Genomic DNA, 26,110 nt, shown 5'->3' on the forward strand with positions numbered 1-26,110 from the left:
CGTTTATTTTCATTTAAAATTATGTAACGTCTGTTTTTATTAAAAATTATGTATCGTTTGTTTTCATTTAAAATTATGTAGCGTCTGTTTTTATTAAAAATTATGTATCGTTTGTTTTCATTTAAAATTATGTAACGTCTGTTTTTATTAAAAATTATGTATCGTTTATTTTCATTTAAAATTATGTAACGTCTGTTTTTATTAAAAATTATGTATCGTTTATTTTCATTTAAAATTATGTATTGTGTTTTTTAATTAAAATTATGTATCATTGATATTCATTAATAATTATATATCGTATGTTTTCATTAAAAATTATGTATCGTTTGTTTTCTATTAAAAATTATGTATTGTCAGTTTTTATACCGTACGTTTTTTGTACCGTCTGTTTTCATAAAAATTATGTATTGACTATTTTCAATAAAAATTATGTATCGTTTGTTTGCATTAAAAATTATGTACCATCTGTTTTTATAAAAATTATGTATCGTTTGTTTTCAATAAAAATTATGTATCGTTTGTTTTCAATAAAAATTATGTATCGTTTGTTTTTATAAAAATTATGTATCGTTTGTTTTCAATAAAAATTATGTGCCGTTTGTTTGCATTAAAAATTATGTACCGTCTGTTTTTATAAAAATTATGTATCGTTTGTTTTCAATAAAAATTATGTATCGTTTGTTTGCATTAAAAATTATGTACCGTCTATTTTTATAAAAATTATGTATCGTTTGTTTTCAATAAAAATTATGTATCGTTTGTTTGCATTAAAATTATGTATTGTTTGTATTAAATATTATGTATCGGCTGTCTTCATTAAAAATTATGTATCGTCTGTTTGCATTAAAAATTATGTAGTGTCTCTTTTCATAAAAAATTATGTATCGTTTGTTTCCATTAAAAATTATGTATCATTCCTTTACATTTAAATTTATGTATCGTTTGTTTTCATTAAAAATTCTATACGGTTTTCTTCATTTAAAATTATGATCGCAGGTCCCTGACGTGTCGGGGCACCCCATCAATCCGCATGGCTTGCGGGCTGATCACCTCGGTAACATGCCCGGTTCCATAGCGCGCGGTGCATACGGGGGTTCTTAACCCAGACAACGTCTCCCACTTAGATATTATCTCGTGTCGCCTCTGGCTTGGGTAGAGGGCTGACCTCTAACCCTTTCACCCTGACATGGTACCGGTGCAGCGCCTCCATTGTCCTTAGAGGTGACGTTGTACCAGTATAGCGCTTCAGGCACTGTACACCCCTTCCTAGCTGCAATGGTCTTGATGGCCCAGTGGTTCCGTTCCATGATCCCGTTCCCGCTAGGCACATGGGCGCACCGAAATCGTAGTCGTACATCCCAGCCGTCTGTGGACTGCTTGAACTGCCCGCTAGCAAAAGCGATGCTGTTGTCGGTCAGTATTTCGGAAGGAGGGCCACGCTCAAGGAAGACACTTTCCAGTTCCTGGACAACGGTGGCCGCGTCCTGTCAGCGAAGTGGCCGCCATTACACAAGCCTAGACGGTCCACAGTCAATCATTGTCAAAAAATCCCCGCTGTTGTGGTGGGTCACGTCCATCACGAGCCTGTCCCAATTGTTCTTTATGCTAAGTTTTTCCTTCTTCCATCAGGCAGCTGCCGGATTGATCGACTTGCAGGTTTCACAACTCCTCACCACTGATTCTACCTCCTTCCTTGACACACAGGGGTCAACCAGTCTAGCAAAGTAGAGAGTTCGGTTTACACCGGGCTGCCCATTCTGGCAATGGACGTCAGCAACATGATCTGGTTTGAATCGACGCCCCACCGCGGCGCAGTTCACAGGTGTCGGTTCTTCCATTTCTTTCGGCAGGTCCAGCCAACGGCGCGGCACTCTGGTCAGCCTCTGGTCAGCCGATCTGCATGATTCTGACAGGACTGTACTAGCACCACATCCACGACCAGGTTGTATTCCTTGATGGTTTCGGTTAGGGTAGCAAGCCACCTCCGTATGAGCATTTCGCCTGATGCCTTCATCGCCAATCGTGCCTTTCCACTCAAGGCATCAGTCATCCACCGATACACACATGTCGAGTCTGTAACGATGTGCAGAACTCTGGCCTGCCACTGTAGCGCCAGGTTGATCCCCTTCACTGTGGCATCGAGTTCAGTCAGGTTGATGTGCCTGGCGTCATTTTCTGGCTGAAGCCAGCAGGCATCTTCCACGATAGATCTGTTGACCGCCAGAGCAACACCAAGGGCGAGTGAGCTGGCGTCCACCCAAACCGTAAACTCGCTCTCGTCGACGCACCATTTCCCTCACACCAGATCGTCCTTGGAGACTCTGGCCAAAGTCTCCTCTAGCATTTTCCGCAGCTCATCGTCCCACCCAGTTGACAATGAAGTCGCTCGTCGCCTTATGGCCGCCACCGCCACCCGAAGCCACCCACACACGGGGAAGTGGCCCACCAGTTTCCCACAGATGGAGAAGACGCACCGACGTGTGACGCTAGTTGAGACTTCCGGGACATCACCACTTCTTCCCCAGCGGAGTCTATCTGCGCTGTCGCTCACGCACAGGCCAAGCACCTTCGTTCCATCTCGCAGTCGCTCCGGCTCCTTGCACGTTAGCCTGAAGCTTTCGAAGTGTTCTTTAACCTTCTGTGCAGGCATGAGGCTCTCATTCACATAGATGTCATCGATATATGACGATGTCGCTTGTTGCATGACTTCGTCCTGACGGCGGATCGCCTGCATGATTGCCGTCATGATGTTTGGGGCCACGTTCAGGCTGAACCCTAGCCTTGTCAAACAATAACGTGTCCCTTTAATCTTGACCGTCTGGTACGGCCACAGTGATTTTTCGACGCGTATCTGCAAGTAAGCTCTTTGCAAATCCAATATTGCTGCATACGCCCCTTGTTGCCGCCACTCTCTCAGTTTGTGTGCACAGACATCTGCACCCGCCGTGTGCGGGTCAACGTGCTCGTTGAGCTCCCGGTAGTCCATGACGGGTCGGACTTTTTGTTTGTTCTCCTGCCTGATAGCCATCAGGGGAATCAACCCCTTTGGCGGCCCAAGTTCGTCTTCCGGGTACGGGACCAGCTAGCCATTATCCTTCCAAACCTGGAGCTCTGCCTCGTACTGCCCCCTAAGATGTGCGGGAGGAGGATACTCCACCAGCCGACTTCGCAGGGACATTGGTGGCTGGTCACCTGACCACTTCCAGGACACGGTCCAGACGTTCGTGCCCCTGTCGTATTTTGCATGGAAGTCGGGTTCATCAAGAGTGATGGCTGCGCAGACCGGTGTCTCAAGTTGGGAGAACCTTACATCACCAGCACCGTTTATGGTGATTCCGCCCAGCCGTGTAATGGAATCTATTCCAAGAAGAAGGTCGTACCCCAGTAGTTCCTTGTCGACCACCAACGCCTTCACAGCCACCGGGGGGCCACTGCCAATGCTTACATAGACCTCGCTCACCCCACTACACATCAGCGAACCTCTGCCAATGGTTAGTACCGGGACCTTCTGCTCCTTCTATGAGGTGCAACATTTCTTGCGTATCAGGGTTTGGGTGCATCCAGTATCAACTAGCGCTGAGAGTTTGCGCCCGTCAACATTCACGATTACTTCAGAGAGCGCCTTGTTCACAGCCGCTTTGGGGAGGGTACTGGCGCCGCAGCTTCCTCCCCCTGCTCGTTTCCCGGACACGCCCGAGCTAAATGGCCTGGCTTTCTGCAATGGTAACAACGCACCCACTTCCGTGCTCCATAATCCGGGGTGCGCTTCGCGTCACTTCTACAATCCCTGGCGAAGTGGTTGGGACCGCCACATTTATAGCATCATCAGCCCTCTACAGGCGATTCCAATGCCTCAACTGCCGCCGAGACTGGCTCCTCGTCGTCCTTCATGATGTTTCGGGCTCTAGCCAATAGCTCCTCTAATCCAAGCTCATTGAGCCTCGATGACGCCCGCAGCAGTCGACTGGCACTTTCCAGGAGCCCAGACAGGAAGGCACACGCCAGTATATGGTCGCTTGCACCCCTGAAGGGGATGGCAAGCTTCTTCAGGTCGGCCAGATAGACATCCACCGTCTCCCCTGGCCCAAGCCGTCGTCCAGAAAACTGCCGCCAGGCAACAAAAGGGTCCGCTCCAAATGCTCCCTACAACGCCTCTTTAATTCATTCCATAGTTGCGTCATGCCCGAGCTGCTGATACACGGCATAGGCCACCTTGGTGAGCCTAAGCGGGATGACTATAGCTGGGTCCTTTATCTTGCACAACCGGTAAATGTGTTCGGCTTTCTCTAGCCATTCGACCACCGAAGGTCCATCCAGGGAGCCGTCAAATTCTGGGATCAATTTCAGGTCGAACTTGTCCATACCGGAGATATTCACCGAAATAGCTTGAAGTTGAAGTCCAATCTAAACAAATTCAAAGTCCTAAGTGCAAGGGACAGGAAAGCGGTTCGATCAGTACACACACACAGACACGGTGACATGCCACCAACACGATCCAGCATACACAATTACCAACTGGCCGTTCTTTCCTCTCCTCTTGCCTTCCAAAACGACCTGAATTTATAGTTGTCGAAGACCAACTGATTTGCATATATGCACGAGATTTTGCGAGAGTTTCCGAGATCATACCATTACAAAAATGAATGATGCTCCACAGCAAGCTTGTGTATTGCCACCTATTGTGGTTACTTTCATGTTCTGCTTTGTCCAGTTTCGACACAACTTGGCACTCATGATGGTGTGTGAACACCCGGAGTTGAGAAGAGCTGAACAAAGCACTTGGTCCATGTACACATTTATTGTCGGTTGCGCCTCAATTAAATCTTGTCCGGGGAACAGGGCGGCGCTGACGTCCTGCCCCCTGATGCATTTTCCGCACAATTTTGGGATAAATGTCCATAGCTACCACATTGGAAACAGCGCGGGTGCCCCCGCCCCTTGTTAGTACAATTTCTTGCGATATGGCCTCGCTGGCCACAGCAGAAACATCTCCCATTGGTCGTGGGTCTCAAACTGGGACTCTTTTCAGCATTAGTCTTGGCTGCCTGCGCCATCATTACAATCGGTTACCTCAGGTCCTCCTCATCTCTGATAATGGCTCGAGCGCGTTCTAACAAATGTTCCATGGGCGTTACAGATACGCTGGTGGAAGCCCTCAACAGTTGCTTAACATGGGTGGGAAGGCCGGCCACAAACGCATACGCCAGTGTTTGCTCTGACACTCCATTGCCAAATAGAACTGCAAGTTTCTTCAGCTCCGTGAAGAAGACGTCCACGGTTTCTCCTGGCATAAGCTTCCTAGTGGCAATTGTTTCGTAGGCCATACAGGGATCCATGGCAAATGCCTTGTATAAAGCATTTTTTATACAGGTAATATCAGCCTTCTCCACAGCACTCAGTTGCTGATATACACTTAGGGCGCCTCCAGCCAATCTCAGGGGAATCACGGTATGCACCCCCTTCAGTTCACAGAGGTTGCAGGTCAGCTCAACCCTTTCGACCCAGTCGACAACAGAAGTGAATCCGGCGAATTCGGGTATCAGTTTTAAATCAAACTTTGCTCCAGCCATAGTTGTCCAGGAAAAGAGACAAAATGAAATCGCCGAAATAGCTTATGAACTTCACCTTCACCGAGGTGAACGATTTATATGACCTTCACTGAGGTGCGCGACTTGACACACAAAAATAAACCGCCTCTTAATCACCTGCTAACGCACGCGTCACTGTAACGTCCAATGACAACAACAACAACAACCTTCTCACTCGACCTGCCTTTATACCACTATCTCAATCCCTTCTCTTGCGCATGCGCCTGTAGATTCCTGACAACCTCGAGACTTCCGCTTATAAAAACCCAAGTTTTGTTGTCGCGCATGCCTATACAAGGCACAAACACGAGGGCGTTTGTTGTGTTGGTAAGTACTAAAATAGTTGTATTAGCAAGTACTTGTATTAGCCAGTAGTTTATTAACCAGTAGTTGTATTAGCAAGTAGTTTCATTAGCTAGAAGTTGTATTAGAAAATAGTTGTATTAGAAAGTAGTTGTGTTAGTAAGTTGTTGTATAAACCAGTAGTACTATTAGCAAGTAGTTGTATTAACCTGTAGTTTAATTAGCAATAATTGTATTAGCAAGTAGTTATTTTAGCAAGTAATTATATTAGCAAATAGTAGTATTAGCACATAGTTGTATAAGTAATTGTATTAGCAAGTAGTTGTATTAACCAGTAGTTGTATTAGCAAGTAGTTGTATTAATCAGTAGTTGTATTAGCAATTTTTTTATTAAGAAGTAATCGTATTAGCAAGTATTTGTATTAGCATGTAGTTATATAAGCAAGTAGTTTTATTAGCAATTATTTTTATTAGCAAGTAGTTGTATTAACCAGTATTGTATTAACCAGTAGTGGTATTAGCAAGTAGTGGTATTAGCAAGTAGTTGTATATGCAGGTAGTTGTATTAGCAAGTAGTTGTATTAGCAATTTTTTTATTAACAAGTTATCGTATTAGCAAGTAGTTGTATTAGCATGTAGTTGTATATGCAGGTAGTTGTATTAGCAAGTAGTTGTATTAGCAATTTTTTCTATTAGCATATATGTTTATTAGCAAATAGTTTTATAAGTTGTTATATTAGCATATACTTCCATATATTAGCAAGTGGTTGTATTAGCAAGTAATTGTATTAGTTAACAGTTTTATTTGCAAGTAGTTTATTAACCAGTAGTTGTATTAGTAAGTATATGTATTAGAAAGTAGTTGTATTAGTAAGTATATGTATTAGCAAGTAGTTGTATTAGTAAGTAGTTATATTGGCAATAATTTTATTTACATGTAGTTTTATTTGCAAGTAGTTGTATTAGCAGGTTGTTCTATTTGCAAGTTATTGTGTTAACCAGTAGTTGTATTAGCGATATGTGTATTAGCAAGTAGTTATATTAGAGAGTAGTAGTATTACCAAGTAATTGTTTTAGCAAGTAATTGCATTAGTAAATAGTTGTATTAACCAGTAGCTGTATTAACAAGTAGTTGTATTAACAAATAGTTTATTAACCAATAGTAGTATTAGCAGATAGTTTTATTAGCAAGTAGTTGTATAATCAAGTAATTGTAATAGCAATAACTGTCTTAACAAGTAGTTATATTAGCATGTTTTTTTATTAACAAGTTGTTGTATTAGTCAGTAATTGTATAAGCTAGTAGTTATATTAGCAGGTAGTTGCATTAGGAAGTATTTTATTAACCAGTAGTGGTATTAACAAGTAATTGTATTACGAAGTAGTTGTAATGGCCAGTAGTTTTATTATCAAATAGTTGTAATAAGTAGGAGTTTTATTAGTATGTAGTTGTATTAGCAAGGAATTCTATTGGTACGCAGATTTATAAGCAAGTATTTGTATTAACAAGTAATTGTATTAGAAAGTAGTGGTATTAACAAGTATTGTATATTAGCAAATAGTTGTATTAGCAATTAGTTGTATTAGCAAGTAGTTGTATTAACTAGTAGTTGTATAAACCAGTACTTTTATTAGCAAGCAATTTATTAACCAGTAGTTGTATTAGCAAATAGTTGTATTAGCAACTAGTTGTATTAGTAAGTAGATGTATTAACAAGTAGTTGTATTAGCAAGTAGTTATATTAACCATGGGTTGTATTAGCAACTAGGTTGTTAACCAGTATTTGTACCAGCAAGTAATTGCATTAGCAAGTAGTTATTTTAATAAGTAGTTGTGCTAGCAAGTAGTTTTAATAGCAAGTAATTTTTTAGCCAGTAGTTGTATTAATAAGTAGCTGTATTAGTAAGTAATTGTGGTAGCAAGTAGTTTTATTAGCAATAGTAGTATTAGCAAGTAGTTGTATTAGCAAGTAGTTTTATTAGCAAGTAGTTTTATTAGCAAGTAGTTGTGTTAGCAAGTTGTTGTATAGGCTAGTAGTTGTATTAGCAAGTAGTAGTATTAGCAAGTAGTTTTATAAGCAAGTAATTGTATTAGCAAGTAGTTGTATTAACCAGTAGTTGTATTAGCAAGTAGTTGTATTAACCAGTAGTTATATTAGCAAGTAGTTGTATTAACCAGTAGTTGTATTAGCAATTTTTTTTATTAACAAGTTATTGTATTTGCAAGTAGTTGTATTAGCATGTAGTTGTATATGCAGGTAGTTGTATTAGCAATTTTTTGTATTAGCATATAGGTTTATTAGCAAGTAGTTTTATAAGCAAGTTGTTATATTAGCATATATTTCCATATATTAGCAAATGGTTGTATAAGCAAGTAATTGTATTAGTTAATAGTTTTATTTTCAAGGAGTTTATTAACCAGTAGTTGTATTAGTAAGTATATGTATTAGCAAGTAGTTGTATTAGTAAGTATATGTATTAGTAAGTAGTTGTATTAGTACGTATATGTATTAGTAAGTAGTTATATTGGCAATAATTTTATTTACATGTTGTTTTATTTGCATGTAGTTGTATTAGCAGGTTGTTCTATTTGCAAGTTATTGTGTTAACCAGTCGTTGTATTAGCGATCTGTGTATTAGCAAGTAGTTATATTAGAGAGTAGAAGTATTAGCAAGTAGTTGTGTTAGCAAGTAGTTGTATTAGTAAGTAGTTGTATTAACCAGTAGTTGTATTAGCAAGTAGTTGTATTAACAAATAGTTTATTAACCAATAGTTGTATTAGCAGATAGTTTTATTAGCGAGTAGTTGTATTATCAAGTAATTGTTATAGCAATAATTGTCTTAACCAGTAGTTTTATTAGCATGTTTTTATTAACAAAGTTGTAGTATTAGCCAGTAATTGTATAAGCTAGTATTTATATTAGCAAGTAGTTGCATTAGGAAGTATTTTATTAACCAGTAGTGGTATTAGCAAGTAATTGTATTACGAAGTAGTTGTATTGACCAATAGTTTTATTATCAAGTAGTTGTATTAAGTAAAAGTTTTATTAGTATGTAGTTGTATTAGCAAATAAATTTTATTGGTACGTAGATTTATTAGAAAGTATTTGTATTTGCATGTAGTTGTATTACCCAGAAGTTATACTAACAAATAGATGTATTAGGAAGTAGTTGTCCCAACCAGTAGTTGTATTATCAAATAGTTGTATTAGCAAGTAGTTGTATCAGTAAGTAGATTCATTAACCAGTATTTGTATTAGCAAGTATTTGTATTAGCAAGTAGCTCCATTTGCCAATTAATTGTATTAAGCAGTAGTTTTATTTACATGTAGTTTAATTAGCAAGTAGGTGTATTGGCAAGTAGTTGTTTTAGCAAGTAATTGCATTAGCAAGTAGTTGTATTTCCAAGTAATTTTATTAGCAAGTATTTATATTAGCTAGTAATCGTATTAGCAAGTATTAACAAATAGTTTATTAACCTGCTAATACAAGTAGTGTATTAACCAGTCGTTGTATTAGCAAGTATTTGTATTAGCAAGTAGTTATGTTACCAAGTGATTATATTAGCAAGTAATTGTATTAGCAAGTAGTTATATTAGCACGTACGTGTATTAGCAAGAAGTAGTATTACCAGTAGTATTATTAGCAAGTAGTTGTAGTATCAAGTAATATTATTAGCAATAATGGTATTAGCAGGTAGATGTATTAACCAGTAGTTGTATTAGCCATTTGTTGTATTAGCAAGTAGTTGTATTTTCCAGCAGTTGTATTAGCACGTTTTTCATTAACCAGTTGTTGTATTTACAAGTAGTTTTATTAGCAAGTATTTGTATTAGCAAGTACTTGTATTTACCAGCAGTTTTATTAGCAAGTAGTTATATTAGCAAGTAATTGTATTAGCAATATTTGTATTAACCAGTAGTTGTATTAGCAAGGGCATAGCCATATCGAGAGGATCTGTTTTCGGCTTTAAATACTCATGGTATTTCAAGTATTTTCTTAGAGTTTACTAGTGGGAGGAATATTCTCATGCCAGGTTGTTTTAATAAAGACTTGTATAGGATGTTGCCTAGTAATTTAAAATAACTCCACGACATACAGCAACTGTGGAAGAAACTTCAACTCAATACAAAAAAATCTGAAGACACGTTTCTGTGTGTCTTTAGCAACACTTGTCGAATTGTCGACATATTTTACAGTGAATTACTACTGATTTTATAGTTGATGTGCAGACATTTATTTGTCTAGTTTATAATAAATAGTCTATTAACTGAATGTTAATGCAGCCGTCAACTAGGCGATAAAGTAAATACTTCTAATCGATAATGGCACACGTATACATCTTGTTATTAAATATAAGTCAAATGGTTTCAGTGTATACTGAAGACGGCAGAATCCATAGTGATATTTACATTTTCTGTCATCATGATTAATTTTACTTACTCGTATGGTTGAATTCTTTGGCAAGCCAATACCATAACCGTCTTCTCCGTATGTTTGTCCCACCAGTTTTAGTTGACAGTTGGGGTCTAATTTGGCACGAGCATAGTCAAGGATCGGATAATCTCCAAGGTAGGCATCTAGCTGACCATCTCTGTTTATAAAAAAAACAAAAACAAAAAAAAAAACACATTACGTAAAAATCACAGCATGTGAATGAAAATCAAATTATGCAATTATGCAACAATTCAAGTAAGCCACAAATAACTGCATTAGGTGCAGAGGGTCGAAAAGTGGGGGTGCCAATCGATCATACAACTAATAAAGTAAACACAAGGCAAATGGGTGACAGCAATAACAAAGGAGGATGACAACTACAGATATTTTAGGTTGGTTCGAGTCGTATAGACAGGGGTCTGATGCTGAAACTTGTAACCATACGTTAGAGGGCGCTGGAACACGTAACTGAACGCCAGCGCGTACTAGAAACTGGTGGCTGGACATCAGTGAGCTCTGGAATCTTGTAGCCGAACTTCAAAGGTCGCTTCTTTGATGGCTGGAGATTCATGAGAGAGCTGGAGTCGCTGGGATCACTGCAAGAGTGAGTTGGAAGCCACAAGAGTAAGCTTGGAGAGGCGTTGGAGTCGCTGCAGCAATAAGCTCAAGTCGCTGGAAGCTGCAGGAGTGAAATGGGGCACTGGAGTCGCAGGAGGTGCAGGAACTGGCTTAGCAGGTTGTGAGGAGGAATCCCAGGAGGCAGGCAGCAGTAGAGAGTAGAATATGCTAGTTTGTGAATTTCTTTATTAGCTTGTTAGGTAGCCCCAAAAAGGGCTGCTGTAATGCTACTGCTGTATCTGGTCACCACGGCAACTAAGTCCGCCGACTTGACACTCGTCAAGTTGGAATAGGAGTGCTCCTAGCTCCTGAGCCGAGCTAAAGGATTTTTTGCGAAAACCACTAACGTTATGGGGAGCCGCTCGTGCTATAGGTTCCACGGCCAGTGATGTGTCGCTAAACGATGAATGACTATTTTTATTTTTATGCTGGATTTTTTACCGGCAAAAATATGTTGCGTTTATTGCCATCATTTATTTGATTCTCTGTATAAAAATAAAAAGTTTATTATTTTAAAAACTAGCAACTTTTTTTAAACATAAGAAAAAGTTGTGGCTGTTTTTAGCACACGTGGCATACGTGACAAAATTATAACCTCCTGAAACAAGTTGTGAGTTAAACCCTTACTGGGTGTTCCGACCCATAAATATTTGTTTGTAAGTGAGACCAACACATGCCAAAAATGGTGGAATTTATAGGATTAATGAATAAGAATAGGTATAAGGTAGAAATCATCATCATCATGACGGGCTCCTTGCCCAGACCAATGTGACTCTTCCTCTCCAGAGTTGCCTCAGATTATGTGATTCTTCCTCTTCCATAAGTTGCCTCAGATCTTCAGGTTCACATTTGGCGTTGTGTGCTATTTGTTGGATGTATGTGGATCTTGGTCGTCCTCTGCTTGAGCGTCCGTATCATGGAGTCCATAGCAATACATCACCCACCAATTCATGCTTGCTCCTCAGGCAATAACCGGCAAATCGTAGGCGTCTTTCTCTGATGGTATTGGATATGGCAGGTAGGTTGCCATAAAGTTGCTGCTTCGTGGGATGATTTTGCCAAGATATATTTAATATTGTTCTTAGCATACGGGTGTATGTGCCGTCTAGTTTTCTTTCCAATCTTTTGGTGAGTCTCCAGGTTGTAGCACCGTAAACAAGGACAAACTCTACCACTGCCCTGAAGAACTGCCTTTTCAGTTTGTCAGACAGTCCCAAAGTCCATACTGAATGTAGCCCATCCAATGCGGTCCATGCTTTTGAGATGCGAATTCCGATATCTCTTTCTGTGGAAACTATGTTGCTGCCCAGATACGTAAACTCAGCAACTTCTTTCAGTGTTGATTCAACCAAAGCCCTGATCTCTCCTTTCACATTGAAAGTCATAAACTTTGTCTTATCCGCATTTATGTGGAGACCAATGTCATTTGCAGACTTTTCTAGCTCATAACAGTGTTTGCGCATCAGCAGTATTGTTCGCGAACAAAGCAATATCGTCTGTGTAATCTGCATCAGTTATGTGTGCTGATTGATGACGTCTCTTTCTGGATTCATTTAAGGTGAAGCCTAACAGAGGTGCGAAGTACAAAGTCAAGACAGACAGACAAGTAGAAATACGAGGGCCTTTACAAATTTCAAATTAATCAAAGTGTGGTAGGCAGGCGCTACCATTCGTCGGAAAGCACAATTCATTCCCATAATAGCGGAATATCATAAAAGCCAAAATAAAAATTTCAGGACTGAAGCAGATAGTTTTATAGAATCTGCAACAGTTGACAGATTATACAAACTAGCCAAAGATGACTTAGTTACGGAAGGAAAACACTATGTACTGAATGTGAAACCAAACACAGGAACTTATGATTTAGTCGTTATGGTAGCAGACTATCTTTTCAAGAACTCCATGATAGAGGAATCCCACGAGTGTAAGATTGAGCGTAACGTAGATACGAAAATAAGGAAGATGAATTTAATGCTTAGACAACCAGTAGAAGAGAAAAAAAAAGAATATTAAGTCAATACTGATTAGAAATATTAAAAACGACAGTCATCCCAGTTGCCCATATCTGAAGAAACTAGTTAGCGAGTGGACTAAAATAAGCACAGACCAATACAAGAAAACGGTCTAGAGAAAGATGTTAAAATGGAGAATAGGTTTAAAAATAAATTGCACAAATCAAAATTAAATATTCCGATTGGGAAAACAACCAATGTACACAGTGCTGAATTATACGAAAAAGAAACGGATGAGGCATTTTGCCAATCCTGGTCAGGCATGAATGCCAAGATGGAGATAGACACTCTGTGTACTGTAAATCGTACCCAACGTAGCAGACAGTCTAAAGATTTCGCAGCTTGTTGACTGCGAATATGAGTGGGAAATGCCAAAAGACGAGTGAGAAATGGGAGTAGGATGAAATAGTCAACCTGTATCAGTTGCGCAGGATAATTTAGTTGGAGGAAACATCCCCATTCGAAATAGCAACAAATGCGCATAGTGTTGATATAGCCGTCACTAGTAGTTTCATGCCACATGCATCGGCCGTGCACGAATCTGAAGATGAATCCACTCTGCTAGAAGACGAGATAGCATCTCTAGAAGTAATGGAATCTTTATGTGAGTCGTGTAGCAACCGTCGCAGTGGCGGACATGATATAAATATCAAAACTCACAGTGAGTCGGTCAGAAATGGACCATTTGAAGCAAGAGATGAGAAGAGCGATCCGTTGGAGCTGACAGGTGGCGAGATGCCGTCAGATGAAAGTGGCAATGATAGTTTAGCGGCTACAACTGAGAATAATATATGTGTTGTAGAGAGTAGTTTATGCTGCAGGTACTGACAGGGCTGGTGGTTCTGAAGTTGTCAAGGGTAGCACTCGAGGCTTTGAAAAATCTTAGTCTGCAGGTATTCACAGAACTGGCGGTTCTGATGTTGTTGAGGATAACACTCGAAGTTTTAAAAGGGTTTATGCTGCAGGCATTGACAGAACTGGTGGTTCTGGAAGAAAGTCCAAGTACTTTCGTTGAAATAATATGCTTGAGATATCCCCAAAGGAAAAGAGATGGGAAGTTACATCACATGGCAAGGGAAATAAGTGATGTAGCCTCTACTACTACTGGTACTACTATTGCTTGAGTTTCTAATAAAGGGTACGCATGGTACTCTGAGATCATTAAAAATCAGACTTTTCATGAAAAACGACGTGACGCTTCGGCTGAGAATAAGTTAGCCATAATAGTGGTGATAATGATAAGTTTAATAAAGGCAATTGAAACCAGATATGAGAACTTATGATTTAGTCGGGATGGTATCATGGTGTCTCATGGTGATGATATTCACAAAAGTAAATCAAGTAATATTAAAAAAAAGCCAGCAAGGTTAAACTTTCCTGTGATAGAAAGAAGATGAGAAGTAAATAACGTTCACGAGACAATATGCATCGATGACGATGTTGACAGAAGCGGGTTTAGTGATAATGACGATAGTAAGGATGACAAGGGCGAAAATAGAGTTGCCAGTAGAACTCAACACCAGACACAAGGTATAAGCGAAAAAGTTAGGATCGCCAATAACTGTGCCAGACTTAAGGCAAGTTAAACAATTCGCAACCAAAGCCACAAAAGAGTCCTTATTTCCAATGAGTGATTTTTCTGACAAAGGGTGAAGAAAAAACTACTTTCCAGTAGTACTTTGTGAACAGTAGCCTGAGATGTCGGAATATTTCTGTTTCTATGTCTATCCTTGTGGTTATGTCACTAGTAAGGGTGCTGGAGGTAAATGTTTCATCTGGGCTGACGTTATCCGCCTGATAGTCAGGGACCCAAACCTTGGATTAACCACTAAGGAGGCTGCCCTATCAGCAGGTGCAAAGTACCGGGGCTGCTGTATTGTCATTTGGTGAATGGATTCTGGACAATACAGTAGTTTCTGGTAGGGCCTCTCAATGCCATACTAGTGGGTAATTGTTATGGCTTTATCTTATCATGTGCTACAAAAAAAAAAAAAGAATTTTTGTCTTTTTCTCTCTTACTTTCCCTCTCTGTCCTGCTCCAACCAAGTCTATCGACCTTCTCCACGAATCCCAAAACCTCAACATGACAAATCTCAAAAAAAAAAAAACACAAATAAACCTAGAACCCCATCCTCCAACGTAAACCCCTACTATCAGGTCTCCTTCTCCAACATCAGGAGTCTACGTTCCAACCTTCCAGAGGTTGAAACACAATTACAGGAGACGAAACCAGACATATTCTTTCTAAGTGAAACTAACATAGGGCCAACCACTTCCCCAGACGAATTCATAATTAAAGGATACTCTAACTTAACATCTAAATCTGACCCCCAAGATCGCCATTGGCATGAAATATGTGCCTACATCAAAGATGGCTTTCCATGTGGTAGGGATATCTCCAGAGAAGACCCTAATTTACCTTATATTTGCTTTCGGGTTGCACTAGCTTACACCATTGCATTTATATTTGCCCTCTATCGCCCCCACAACAGTGGGGTTACTATCTTTAAGAGCATATCTGTGAAAATTGACTACATCCTGTCTGCTCATCCTTCGGCTAACATTCACATTTGCGGTGACTTCAATGTCCATAATGTGGAATGGCTGACCCACTCAAATAAAACCGATGATGAGAGGCGGTTCTGTCATGATTTTGCCATTGCCTATGACCTCACTCAGATTGTTCATGAACCCACCGTGCGCCCGATACTACCGGTCAGTATGCAAACCTTCTAGACCTTTTCCTCACAACTTCTCCTGAGCTATGTTCATGTTCCATTCTATCTCCTCTGGGATCCTCTGACCACTCCATTGTAGCAGTTAAGATAAAAATCAAATGTAATAAGTCTTCAGACGTACCTCTCCACTGTACTGTATATCGATACTCTATGGCTGACTGGGATAGCTTCCATACATTCATATCTGATCTACCTCTGCATTCCATGTTTAAAAAGGATATGTCCTCTATAGTATCAGACCTGACCGAATGGTTAATTGTAGGCATAGACCAATTCATACCATCCAAAAAATTCCAACAAAAACCTAACAGCCAGCCATGGTTCTCCCCAGAATGTGCTGCTGCCATCACGCACAGAAATCACTTTTTCCATAGCTACCAACGTAATAGATGTACTGAGACTAAAGCTGCTTTCAGGACTACCAGCAACCACTGTAAAATAGTAATAAAAACTGCAAGAGAGCTATATGCTCAGTCTGTTAAATCCAAAGTAGCTGATCAGCGGCTTGGTTCCCACCAGTTTTGGCAAATAGCAAACAGGATCCTGAACAGAAGCGTGTGTTCTATCCCAACCATCATCAATGGACCTGAGGTCATCTCGTCAGCATCAGACAAGGCCAAACTATTTGCCAAGGACTTTGCAGCTAATTCTACCCTATGCAACGAAGACCATCAACTCCCCATATTTAGTCCTATAACAGACAACACGCTATACAACGTACAAATATCTGTGTAAGGTCGCCAAACTAATCAAGAACCTTGATTCCAGTAAAGCAACTGACCATGACGGCATTCCAGTAAGAGTGCTGAAAAATCTCCAACCAGAACTTGCCCACATACTTACAAAACTTCTTAAGCGTTGCCTTAAGGAGAAGTGCTTTCCAACACCCTGGAAACCTCATCAGTATGCTCTGTATTTAAGAATTCAGGTGAATAAGTTTCCTGTGTGTCATGAGTAAGTTGTTGGAATCCATATTAAATAAATAAACCACCTCAGCAGAAACAACTTTCTTAGTGACATGCAATATGGTTTCCGCTCTGCAAGATCTACAGCAGATGTGCTAACGGTTATATCTCATAGGATTAGTGAATCTCTTGACCAATGCTTCCTTTCCAGGGCAATTGCTCTTGACGTTTTGATTTTGGCACAGATAAAGAGTGGGGAAAATTACTGACAATGGTTTCAGCTAGACGGGTGTTTTTCGTGAAAGATTGGCAAGGGTGGGGTCAGAGATTGGAGCTCAGACGAGCACTTGCCATGGAAATAACGATAAAACAAAGACAGGCTCGCAACGTCTCTTGTGTGGAAGATAAAGGGCAATTTCCACTAAACCACACAGTCTATTTTGTACTCTGTCATGGCAGGATAGGCTGTTTTTAGCAGCTCCTGCCCAGATGTGGCAGCAGTACTCTATCCTTGAATGTACTTGTCTTTTATATAAATAGAGAATTGCAGCAGCAATGAGATATCTTCTGGAGCAGTAGAAGTATCCTGCTATTTTTCCAGCGACCTTGGCAACTGACTTGATGTACATGTTCCATTTCAGGTCAGGAGTAAAGGTTAAGCCCATAAGCTTATCAAAACATGGAGCCTCCCCAAGACGAGAACGATTCATTTCAATTGATGCCAGATGAGCGTTTATGATATAAAAGTAGTAGCTTGGTTTTAGATGAATTAAAAGTGACCAGCCTCCTCTTCCCCCACTGTACCATGCGCTCAAAATCAGAGGAGAGAGAATTAGAGAGAACTTTGTTATTTACGGCCTTTGATGTGTTGCCATAGATGGTCGTGTCATCAGCATAGATGTCAACGAATGATTTAAGTATGTGTTTTTGGGAGATCATTGATGTAGATCAGGAAGAGAGTTGGGCCCAGGATGGACCCGTGAGGGACTCTAGCATTAATACTGAGGGCCTCTGATTTCTGCCCATCAACCACTACTCTTATGAACCTATCGGAGAGAAATGATTTAATAATTGAGAAAACATTTCCAGTTATACCGTAGCTGGAAATCTTATGAAGTAGGCCTTTATGCCATACCTTATCGAAGGCCTTTGATATGTCAAGAGCAATTGCCCTAGAAAGGAAGCCTTTATCGAGAGATTCACTAATCCTATGAGATATGGCCGTTAGCACATCTGCTGTAGATCTAGCAGAACGATTGCTAAGATAAAGGCTTTATACATAAGCCATTGAAATTTTCGTGAAATAGAAACACGTGTTCCTATTTCAAAAATTAGCGGGGAATGTTACAGAGGCCACCTCGATATTATATATTTTCTCCTTATTTATTAGTAATATTAGTAATAGAATATATATTAATATTTGTTTACACTGAGCAAAAGTCCACCAATTCATTCTTTTTAAGTCCTGCTACTAAAATCAGTCTGAAGGGACGAGAGCGTGCAACCATATCTATTTCCTATTTACTTGCCTCCCTACGAGAGCAGAGTTAGATCCAAGATCGGGCTTTGATGTAGGGAGATCCAGCTCCTCAGAGAAGGGCACCCTGGATATGAACAAAAGTGGAAATTATCTCAGTCATGAAATATTTCTCCTCCATTGCCCGAGGCTAGAGAAAGTGAAGTGTAGCATCAGAACAGATACCACACTGCGATCTTGAAAGCCAAGGGTTCAACTATCAGAAGTATTTTGTCAGCCAGGGAAAAGGACAACAGGATTACATCAAATCTATTTTTACATTGAGACTCGAAGCAGAGAAACAAAGAAGGGTAGGAGAGTTCAAACAAAACCTCCTCCTTCCCCCACTTCTAGTAAGGACGATTCCCATTTTTTCGCCGCTTCGACACAAGCATGACACGCCTTCACGCGTGGAAACGGAGACGGAAAAAACATCTTGGAAACTAAAAACGAATTACGCAAGATACGTCGTTAAAAGACATGATAAAAAGAAAAAAAAAGGCCAACAAAAATTGTGAGTTTATTGTTTGAACGTTCTCGTCTCTCTCTAAAACAGAAAATTAAAAAAAACATACTGAGTTGCAAATTCTCATTTTTCAATAGTAGACTGAAAACCAAATCTTCTGTGTCATAGCGTAATTTCTAGTTACACCGTTAATCTCTTCTTTCTTTTCATGACTTTCGCTCAGTTCATAATCGCTAGGAATATCCCAAACCCCGTAATTTTGAATGTTTTCTTTTTGTTAGATTTTCTTTCCCTATCTGTTAATTAATAAATTTATTTTAATTTTTTTGAATTGTCTCCGCTTTGTTATTTGTCACATTCGTTCGACTATTGTTATTCGGCATACCGTTTGTCTCATAACAACCGATTCGTGTTTTTTGTTTCAACCTTTTTATTATAAGTTGGTTCAGACTTATAAAAAAATTCAATAATAATCTATCGTTTACACACACAGAGTGTATATATATATATATATATATATATATATATATATATATATATATATATATATATATATATATATATATATATATATATATATATATACAGTGATGATCATATTTATTGGCACGGTAAAATAAAAGTTAAATTTTGTCTAATAAATTCTAAAAAAGGGATTAAATTAAAGAAAATAACAAAGTATATTATGTATTTTTAACTGGCTTTTCCGATGCAGCAATCGGATTTTAGAAAAAATAAATAACAAAGGAACAACAAACATAATTGCAAAAAACCCTTGTTCAAAATTATTGGCACGATTTATTTAATAATCAATTGTATAGCCTTTGGCCTTGATTACCTTCCTCAGTCGCTTTTCATAGTTTACAACCAAGTTGTTGCACTCTTCAGTAGTAATTTTAGCCTACTCTCCCTGACAATAATCCTCCAATTGAATAAGATTCTTAGGCTTCCTTTGCATTACCCTCAATTTTAATGTTCTCCATAAATTTTCAATTGGATTAAGGTCTGGGCTTTGTGATGGCCACTCCAAAACATTAATATGATTGTCCTCAAGCCATTTCTTAGTCAGTTTAGCCGAATGCTTTGGGTCATTATCTTGCATGAACCACCAACGACGACCAAGTGAGAGCTCTTTAGCAGAGTCTTTCAGGTTTTCATCCAATATTTTAACATAATCTTCCTTTTTTATGCTACCTGTGACCTTAACAAGTCGCTCTGGTCCAGAGGCAGCAAAGGATCCCCAAAACATCAAACTGCCTCCACCGTGCTTCACTGTGGGTATGGTGTTCTTAGGCAGGAAAGCTTCGCCAGATTTTCTGTAAATATAAGACACTTTATTATGGCCAAATAACTCTATTTTCGTTTCGTCAGTCCATAGAACACGTTTCCAGAATGCAACATCTTTATCAATATGACGTTTTGCAAAGGCTAGCCTTGCTTTCAGGTGCATAGGCTTCAATAAGGGAGTCTTTCTCGGACGACATGCTTTTAAACCAGCTCTCTTCAAAACTCTACCAACTGTATGTCGAGATACATTCACTCCAGAGGTGCTCTGTTCATCAACAATCTCCCCAACAGAGATCCTTGGGTTTTGTTTCACTTGTCGAACAATTTTCCGTTCATCTCTTGGGGAAAGAATCCTTTTTCTCCCTCTACCCTCTAAACTCATAACGTGGCCTTGCGATTTGAACTTGTTTATTATGGCTCTAACAGTGGATTTGGGAAGGTTTAGCTTCTTTGAAATCTTATCATAGCCCTCCCCATTGGTATGGCATGCTACAACAAGCTTCCTGACGTCTTCGCTGTGTTCCTTAGTTTTAACCATGGCGATGGAAAATTATAATTTAGTCACTTATAATAGTTTAAATAAATCGCTATCTAAAAATTATCTGAAAAAAATTATTCACTGAATTAGCGTTAAACAAGCATAATATGGCTATAAAAAAGTTCAGAAAGCACGTAAACCGGAAATTGATTGATATTATACTGATACTAAAAGAAAAACAAAGCCGTGCCAATAATTTTGAACAAGGGTTTTTTGCAATTATGTTTGTTGTTCCTTTGTTATTTATTTTTTCTAAAATCCGATTGCTGCATCGGAAAGGCCAGTTAAAAATACATAATATACTTTGTTATTTTCTTTAATCCCTTTTTTAGAATTTATTAGACAAAATTTAACTTTTATTTTACCGTGCCAATAAATATGATCATCACTGTATATATATATATATATATATATATATATATATATATATATATATATATATATATATATATATATATATATATATATATATATATATGTTACAAAACAGAAATACAAATCTCAGACGATTTACGCGCAATTCCGCAGACATTGGCAAAATAACATTTATATTTTTCGGCCAATAACAATGCCTCCCGCCTAAATTAAACACAGGCTTTCTCGAGCCACTTTTTCATCGCGCCTCGATATAAAAAAGGGGCAGCATGTTCAAATCGGCAGTTTAGACAGACCGACCAGTCAAACACATCACGCTTCGCGTTCGCTGCTTCCTCCGCCGTCTTCGACGCCGTCTTAATCATCGTCTCCACCGTCGCCACGACTGCTATTTCACCGACGCACGAGTCAAACATTCAACCACCTCTCTTCTCACCAACGACGCCACAGCCGATACCTTATCGTCGTCCCAGTCAACTTCGAGTAAATACTAACGATCCTTTCTTTTTCTTTTCTTTTTTTTTCTTCTAACATCTCGTTTGTTGAGAATAAATATATGCATATATATGTATATACACAATCTCCGTGTTCACGTTTTTCTTGCTATCATACGCTTGTCTTAATTATAACATATATATACATATATATACATATATGTACACACATATATATATACATACATATATATATATATATATATATATATATATATATATATATATATATATATATATACATACATATATATATATATGATGGCAGCAAATTCGCTTTCGAACATTGCCATCACTCGATATAGCACAAAAAAAAAAAGAAAGAAAAAAAGGTATGTAGAAACACGAAAACATTCAGTGCTGGACTGCACGAATGTGGCTTTTAAGCTCTGCTAAACTCCGGCATTCCTTAGCACACATTGTACAGACATGTGCGCCACCAGCAGCATGTTCTTACCGTTCTTTTCTATGCAGGATCAAATGCCGTTTCAAACCGCCTGTCGTTTTGTACATCCGCCCGCAGTTGATACAGGTTAACTCTGGCAACTCAAGAGTCAAGACTGCTTTGTGGCCTGCTGCGCCGATGAGTAGACTGGTGACTCCTCAGCCCAGCTCTGCTTAGACATATTCTTCCGCACACCTCACACTCCAGACCAATTTGGCTCCCCCTTCCATCCACGGCTCCTTTTATTCTCCCTTTCCGGATATCGCGCTTCAACCGCTCATACTGGGTTCGATCCACCTCAAATTTGCCCACACCTCCCTGCAAGGTCCTTCTCCACCCTCCGCGATCCAAAGCAAGACTCGCCCAGGTTCTTTCATCAATCTCACATTTTTTTAAAGTGGATCTTAAACAATCCTTGAATCTCAATTAAGGCTTTTGAGCCAGACGTCTTCCCTCAGCAAGCTCGCCATAAAGGAGTTGTTTGGGAAGTCAACTGTCTAACATCCTCACCACATGTCCACTCCATCTCAGTCTATGCTTAATAACGTGAGCCTCAATGCTAAGGCATTGAGTCCGATCAAGCACCTCCACATCACTGACATACATCTCCATACATATATATACATACATATATATATATATATATACATATATATACATATATATATATATACATATATATACATATATATATATACATATATATACATACACACATATATATACATATATATACATACATATATATACATACATATATATACATACATACATATATATGATGATGATGATGATTGCAACGTCTTGTCAGACGAGTGCCACTCCCACAGACATTTAAAATCCATGAGCCCAAATGTCTGAGGGAGTATCTATACAAATATGATGTTACAGAGTCTTAGCTTTGTACGACAGCTAAGTCTCTCTCTCGGTTCAAAATGTTGAGATCCAGCAACAAGACAGAGCAAGATAGCCAGCAACAAATTAAACTGCAGACCAGCTTAATGCGGGTACTGGTCTTCCGCTTTATGGTTTTTTAAAATCAGAGATTTGCTTCTCCTAGAAAGGTTGCCTTCACCACGGCTTAATAGCTTCCATACATTCATATACACACACACAAATATACACGGTGCTAGTTGGCCGTTGACCCAGAAAAAGAGTTCATTCGCCCTTTGGAAAGTCTTGTTTTTAATCCTTCAGGGAGACTAGCCACTCTCCTCACGAACAAGTCCGGTGGGGGAACCAGTTTAGTCGCCGGTGACCTGACCATGAGGCAGGTAGTACTGGGTTACATGGTACCAGTAGCATATGACATGTCCTGACTATACATATATATACATACATATATATACATATATATATATGCATACATATATACATATATATACATACATATATATATATATATATACATATATATATACATACATAACACGGTCAAGATTGGCCTTTGGTGAAGATCAAAGTGTAGTATCTGTTCTTCAGGTGCTGCACTTCTATTTCTTGTTCTCTTTTGGTGGAGGAGAAATCCTTCACGACTGAGACAATTTTTATTTTTGTACCTTTTCTCCACGTTAAAAAACGACCCTGGTGTCTAACTCTGTCCCGTGGGGAGGCATAGTAAATAGGTACAGTTTGATAGATGTTGGGGTTCTTTAAAGTACAGGACAGCAAATTTTTCATGAAGGCATAATCTACATGGGTCATCTAGGTCTCTACACATGGTAGCTTGTCTTATTATTTTTCATTCGACTACCAGCGAATGTCCGCTTTCCTTGAGTTCCAGTATTTATTTGCTAGCGTTGTTTTCATACGGTGTCTTTTTTTTTGTTGAATATACCTTTGTGGTCATAATATCGAGTTTTGAAATCTAAGGAAGTCATACCTACGTAATATTTCTTGTTATTCGGGTTTTCTTTCGCAAATATTGTGGCCTGGTAAACTACGCATTTGGTTAGAAATTTATTTTTAAGTGGGCAAAGTGTGCGGTGTCTACAGTTGCATTTATCTTGTTCGTTATTAGTATTTTTATTTCTAGCATGGTTGTTCTTGTCCGGAGTTGGTTTATTATTATTATTATTATTATTATTATTATTATTATTATTATTATTATTATTATTATTATTATTATTTCTGCTAGTGTTAGTTTTATTTTTGTCATGGTGTCTACTTTTTTTATTGTTTACATCGTTTTTATTTAATATTTTGTTATTATGTGCTTTAATTATCATCTCTAAATTTTCGCCGCAGCTGTAGGATAACTTTAAGGCATTTTTATTGAAAATTTTGTGTAAGTGGTTGGTTGTGGGAAAGTGTTTTTCAATAGGATCTAGAAATTTCTTGCCAAGTTTTGTTTTTAACATTTTATAGTTCTTTTTCTTCCATTTTTAATTTTATTATAGTTATTGGTGTTTTATTGCTTATATTTGATATCGATATTTTTGTATCCACTATTTTTTAGGGCTATTTCATAGATATTGGTTGATCTGTTAAATGCATTTTCATCGCTTGAGTTATTACTGAGTCTACTTACGATCGAGTTAGGAATCTGTTTTATAATTGATGGTGGGTGATTGGACTTAGGGTTTACGTATTATCTTTTAAGTAGGGTTCATATGTGTTTTTATCTAAATTTAACGTGACATCCAGGAAGTTTGTTATTTTTATGTTAGCTGATATGTCTGCTATTAGGCCTAATTCTTTCATTTCCTTGTGAATGATTTTCTTAAAGTTACCTCCCTTGACTTTGTTGGAGTCTTTTATTATAGCTAGTCCGTCATCTCTATATAGGCCGATATCCGTAGTATCAAATATGCTTGTGAGGATATATAGAATGAATAATCCCACAAGATCTGATGTCTCTGCAGAATCCCTGGCACCCATCGCCAAATCAAACGAATTTGTCATTTTAGTTATTATCCATTGGTTATTGATATTTAATAGAACTGATATTATGCATTTTTTAATGATGTTGATTTCTTCCGAGGATATATCAGTGTATGCCTCGGCAAATTCTAGGGCAATGTTAAAAAGTTCTTCGGATATCGAGGGATAGAAATCTGTGATGTAGAACTGTATAAACGTACCTTTATCTTTGTTTTCTATATTTTTAAACCAGGTGATTGCTTCAGCAGTATTTGCCCACTGGTTTAATTCTAGGTCTTGTTTGGTTTGTTTGTTTACTCTAGAAAGTATTGTTTTGCTAATTCTACCTATTTCTGGTTTAATTGGGTTTATCAAGCGGGTGCTGGGATGATTATTAAAGTCCCATTTGTGGTCTTTAAGCAAAATGTATGCCTCTCTAGGTTTCAATTTGCCAACTTTATCACTAATTTTTAATTTATCGGTAATTTATTTACTTTCAGTATTTATTATATCTATGTAGTCGCATTCGTTTGTATCTAGCGTTTTGTAGTTTTTTGTAATGTTTTCTGTGATGAGTTTGTTATATTCTTGCTTATCTATTTTATAAAAGTTTCTAGTTTTATCTGCTTTTACAAAGATTTTATTAGAGTTGTTTATGTTTCTAACGATTTTGTATAGTTTCCGTTGGAAATTGTTAGGTTGATTGTGGAGTTTTTAATTACGTTTAAAAGGTCATTTTCAAAGTTTATCAAAAGGTCTACTGTTTTCGCATTTTTAAGGGTTTTAAAACCATAGGATTCTTTTTTGAAGTAGTCACACACATACACACACACGCGCACACACACACACACACACACACACACACACACACACACACACACATATATATATGTGTGTGTGTGTGTGTTGTGTCTGCACAAATAAGTAAAAAGAACACGGAGAGTAAAGGTATGCAATAATATATTAGGACGAAAAGTTATATACAAATTTACATGTCTTCAGATATACTTCAGTTGGAGATATTCCGGCAGGTGGCGTGTTGCATGTCTTACTGGAGGTAACATTTGCCTATTTGGCAGTCGTTGCCGAACTCTGCCGGTATTGATGATTGATAGATTCATATATCTCACTCACCCACCTATGTTAATTAGTGAGTGTCTCCACAACAATAACCAACTGTTAATTAACATGATGATACCCAAATGTAAATTAACATGATTATACTCTTTGTAAGCTTTGTTCATGGAATCTACGTTTTGATTTTGTCACAGGAGTGGGGAAAATTTTTGACAGTGGTTTCAGCTAGACGGGTGTTTTTCATGAAAGATTGGCGAGGGGGGAGCAGAGATTGATAATACTTTAATATTTATTTACATGATGTTACTAAAATGTTAATTAACATTATGATACCAAAATATTTCTTAACATTATAATACCCAAATGTTAATTAACATGATGATACGCAAATGGTTATTAACATGATGATACCCAAGTATTAATTAATATGATAATACCTAAATGTTAA

At 38.3% G+C, this 26,110-nt stretch overlaps 1 protein-coding gene across 2 annotated transcripts in view; it reads right to left on the reverse strand.

Moving 5' to 3' along the window:
- Nucleotides 1–26,110, reverse strand: part of LOC145256537 (glutamate receptor ionotropic, NMDA 3B-like) — a 1,196,865-nt gene that overhangs the window by 387,688 nt on the left and 783,067 nt on the right. For both annotated transcript variants that reach the window (XM_080115574.1, XM_080115582.1), the window contains one exon: nt 10,336–10,486. In XM_080115574.1, coding sequence (XP_079971700.1) covers nt 10,336–10,486 — 151 coding nt within the window. The remainder of the gene's footprint in view (nt 1–10,335; nt 10,487–26,110) is intronic.

This window comes from Euprymna scolopes, chromosome 3, assembly GCF_053919585.1.
Source record: "Euprymna scolopes isolate OS-2025 chromosome 3, ASM5391958v1, whole genome shotgun sequence".
Taxonomy (NCBI): domain Eukaryota; kingdom Metazoa; phylum Mollusca; class Cephalopoda; order Sepiida; family Sepiolidae; genus Euprymna; species Euprymna scolopes.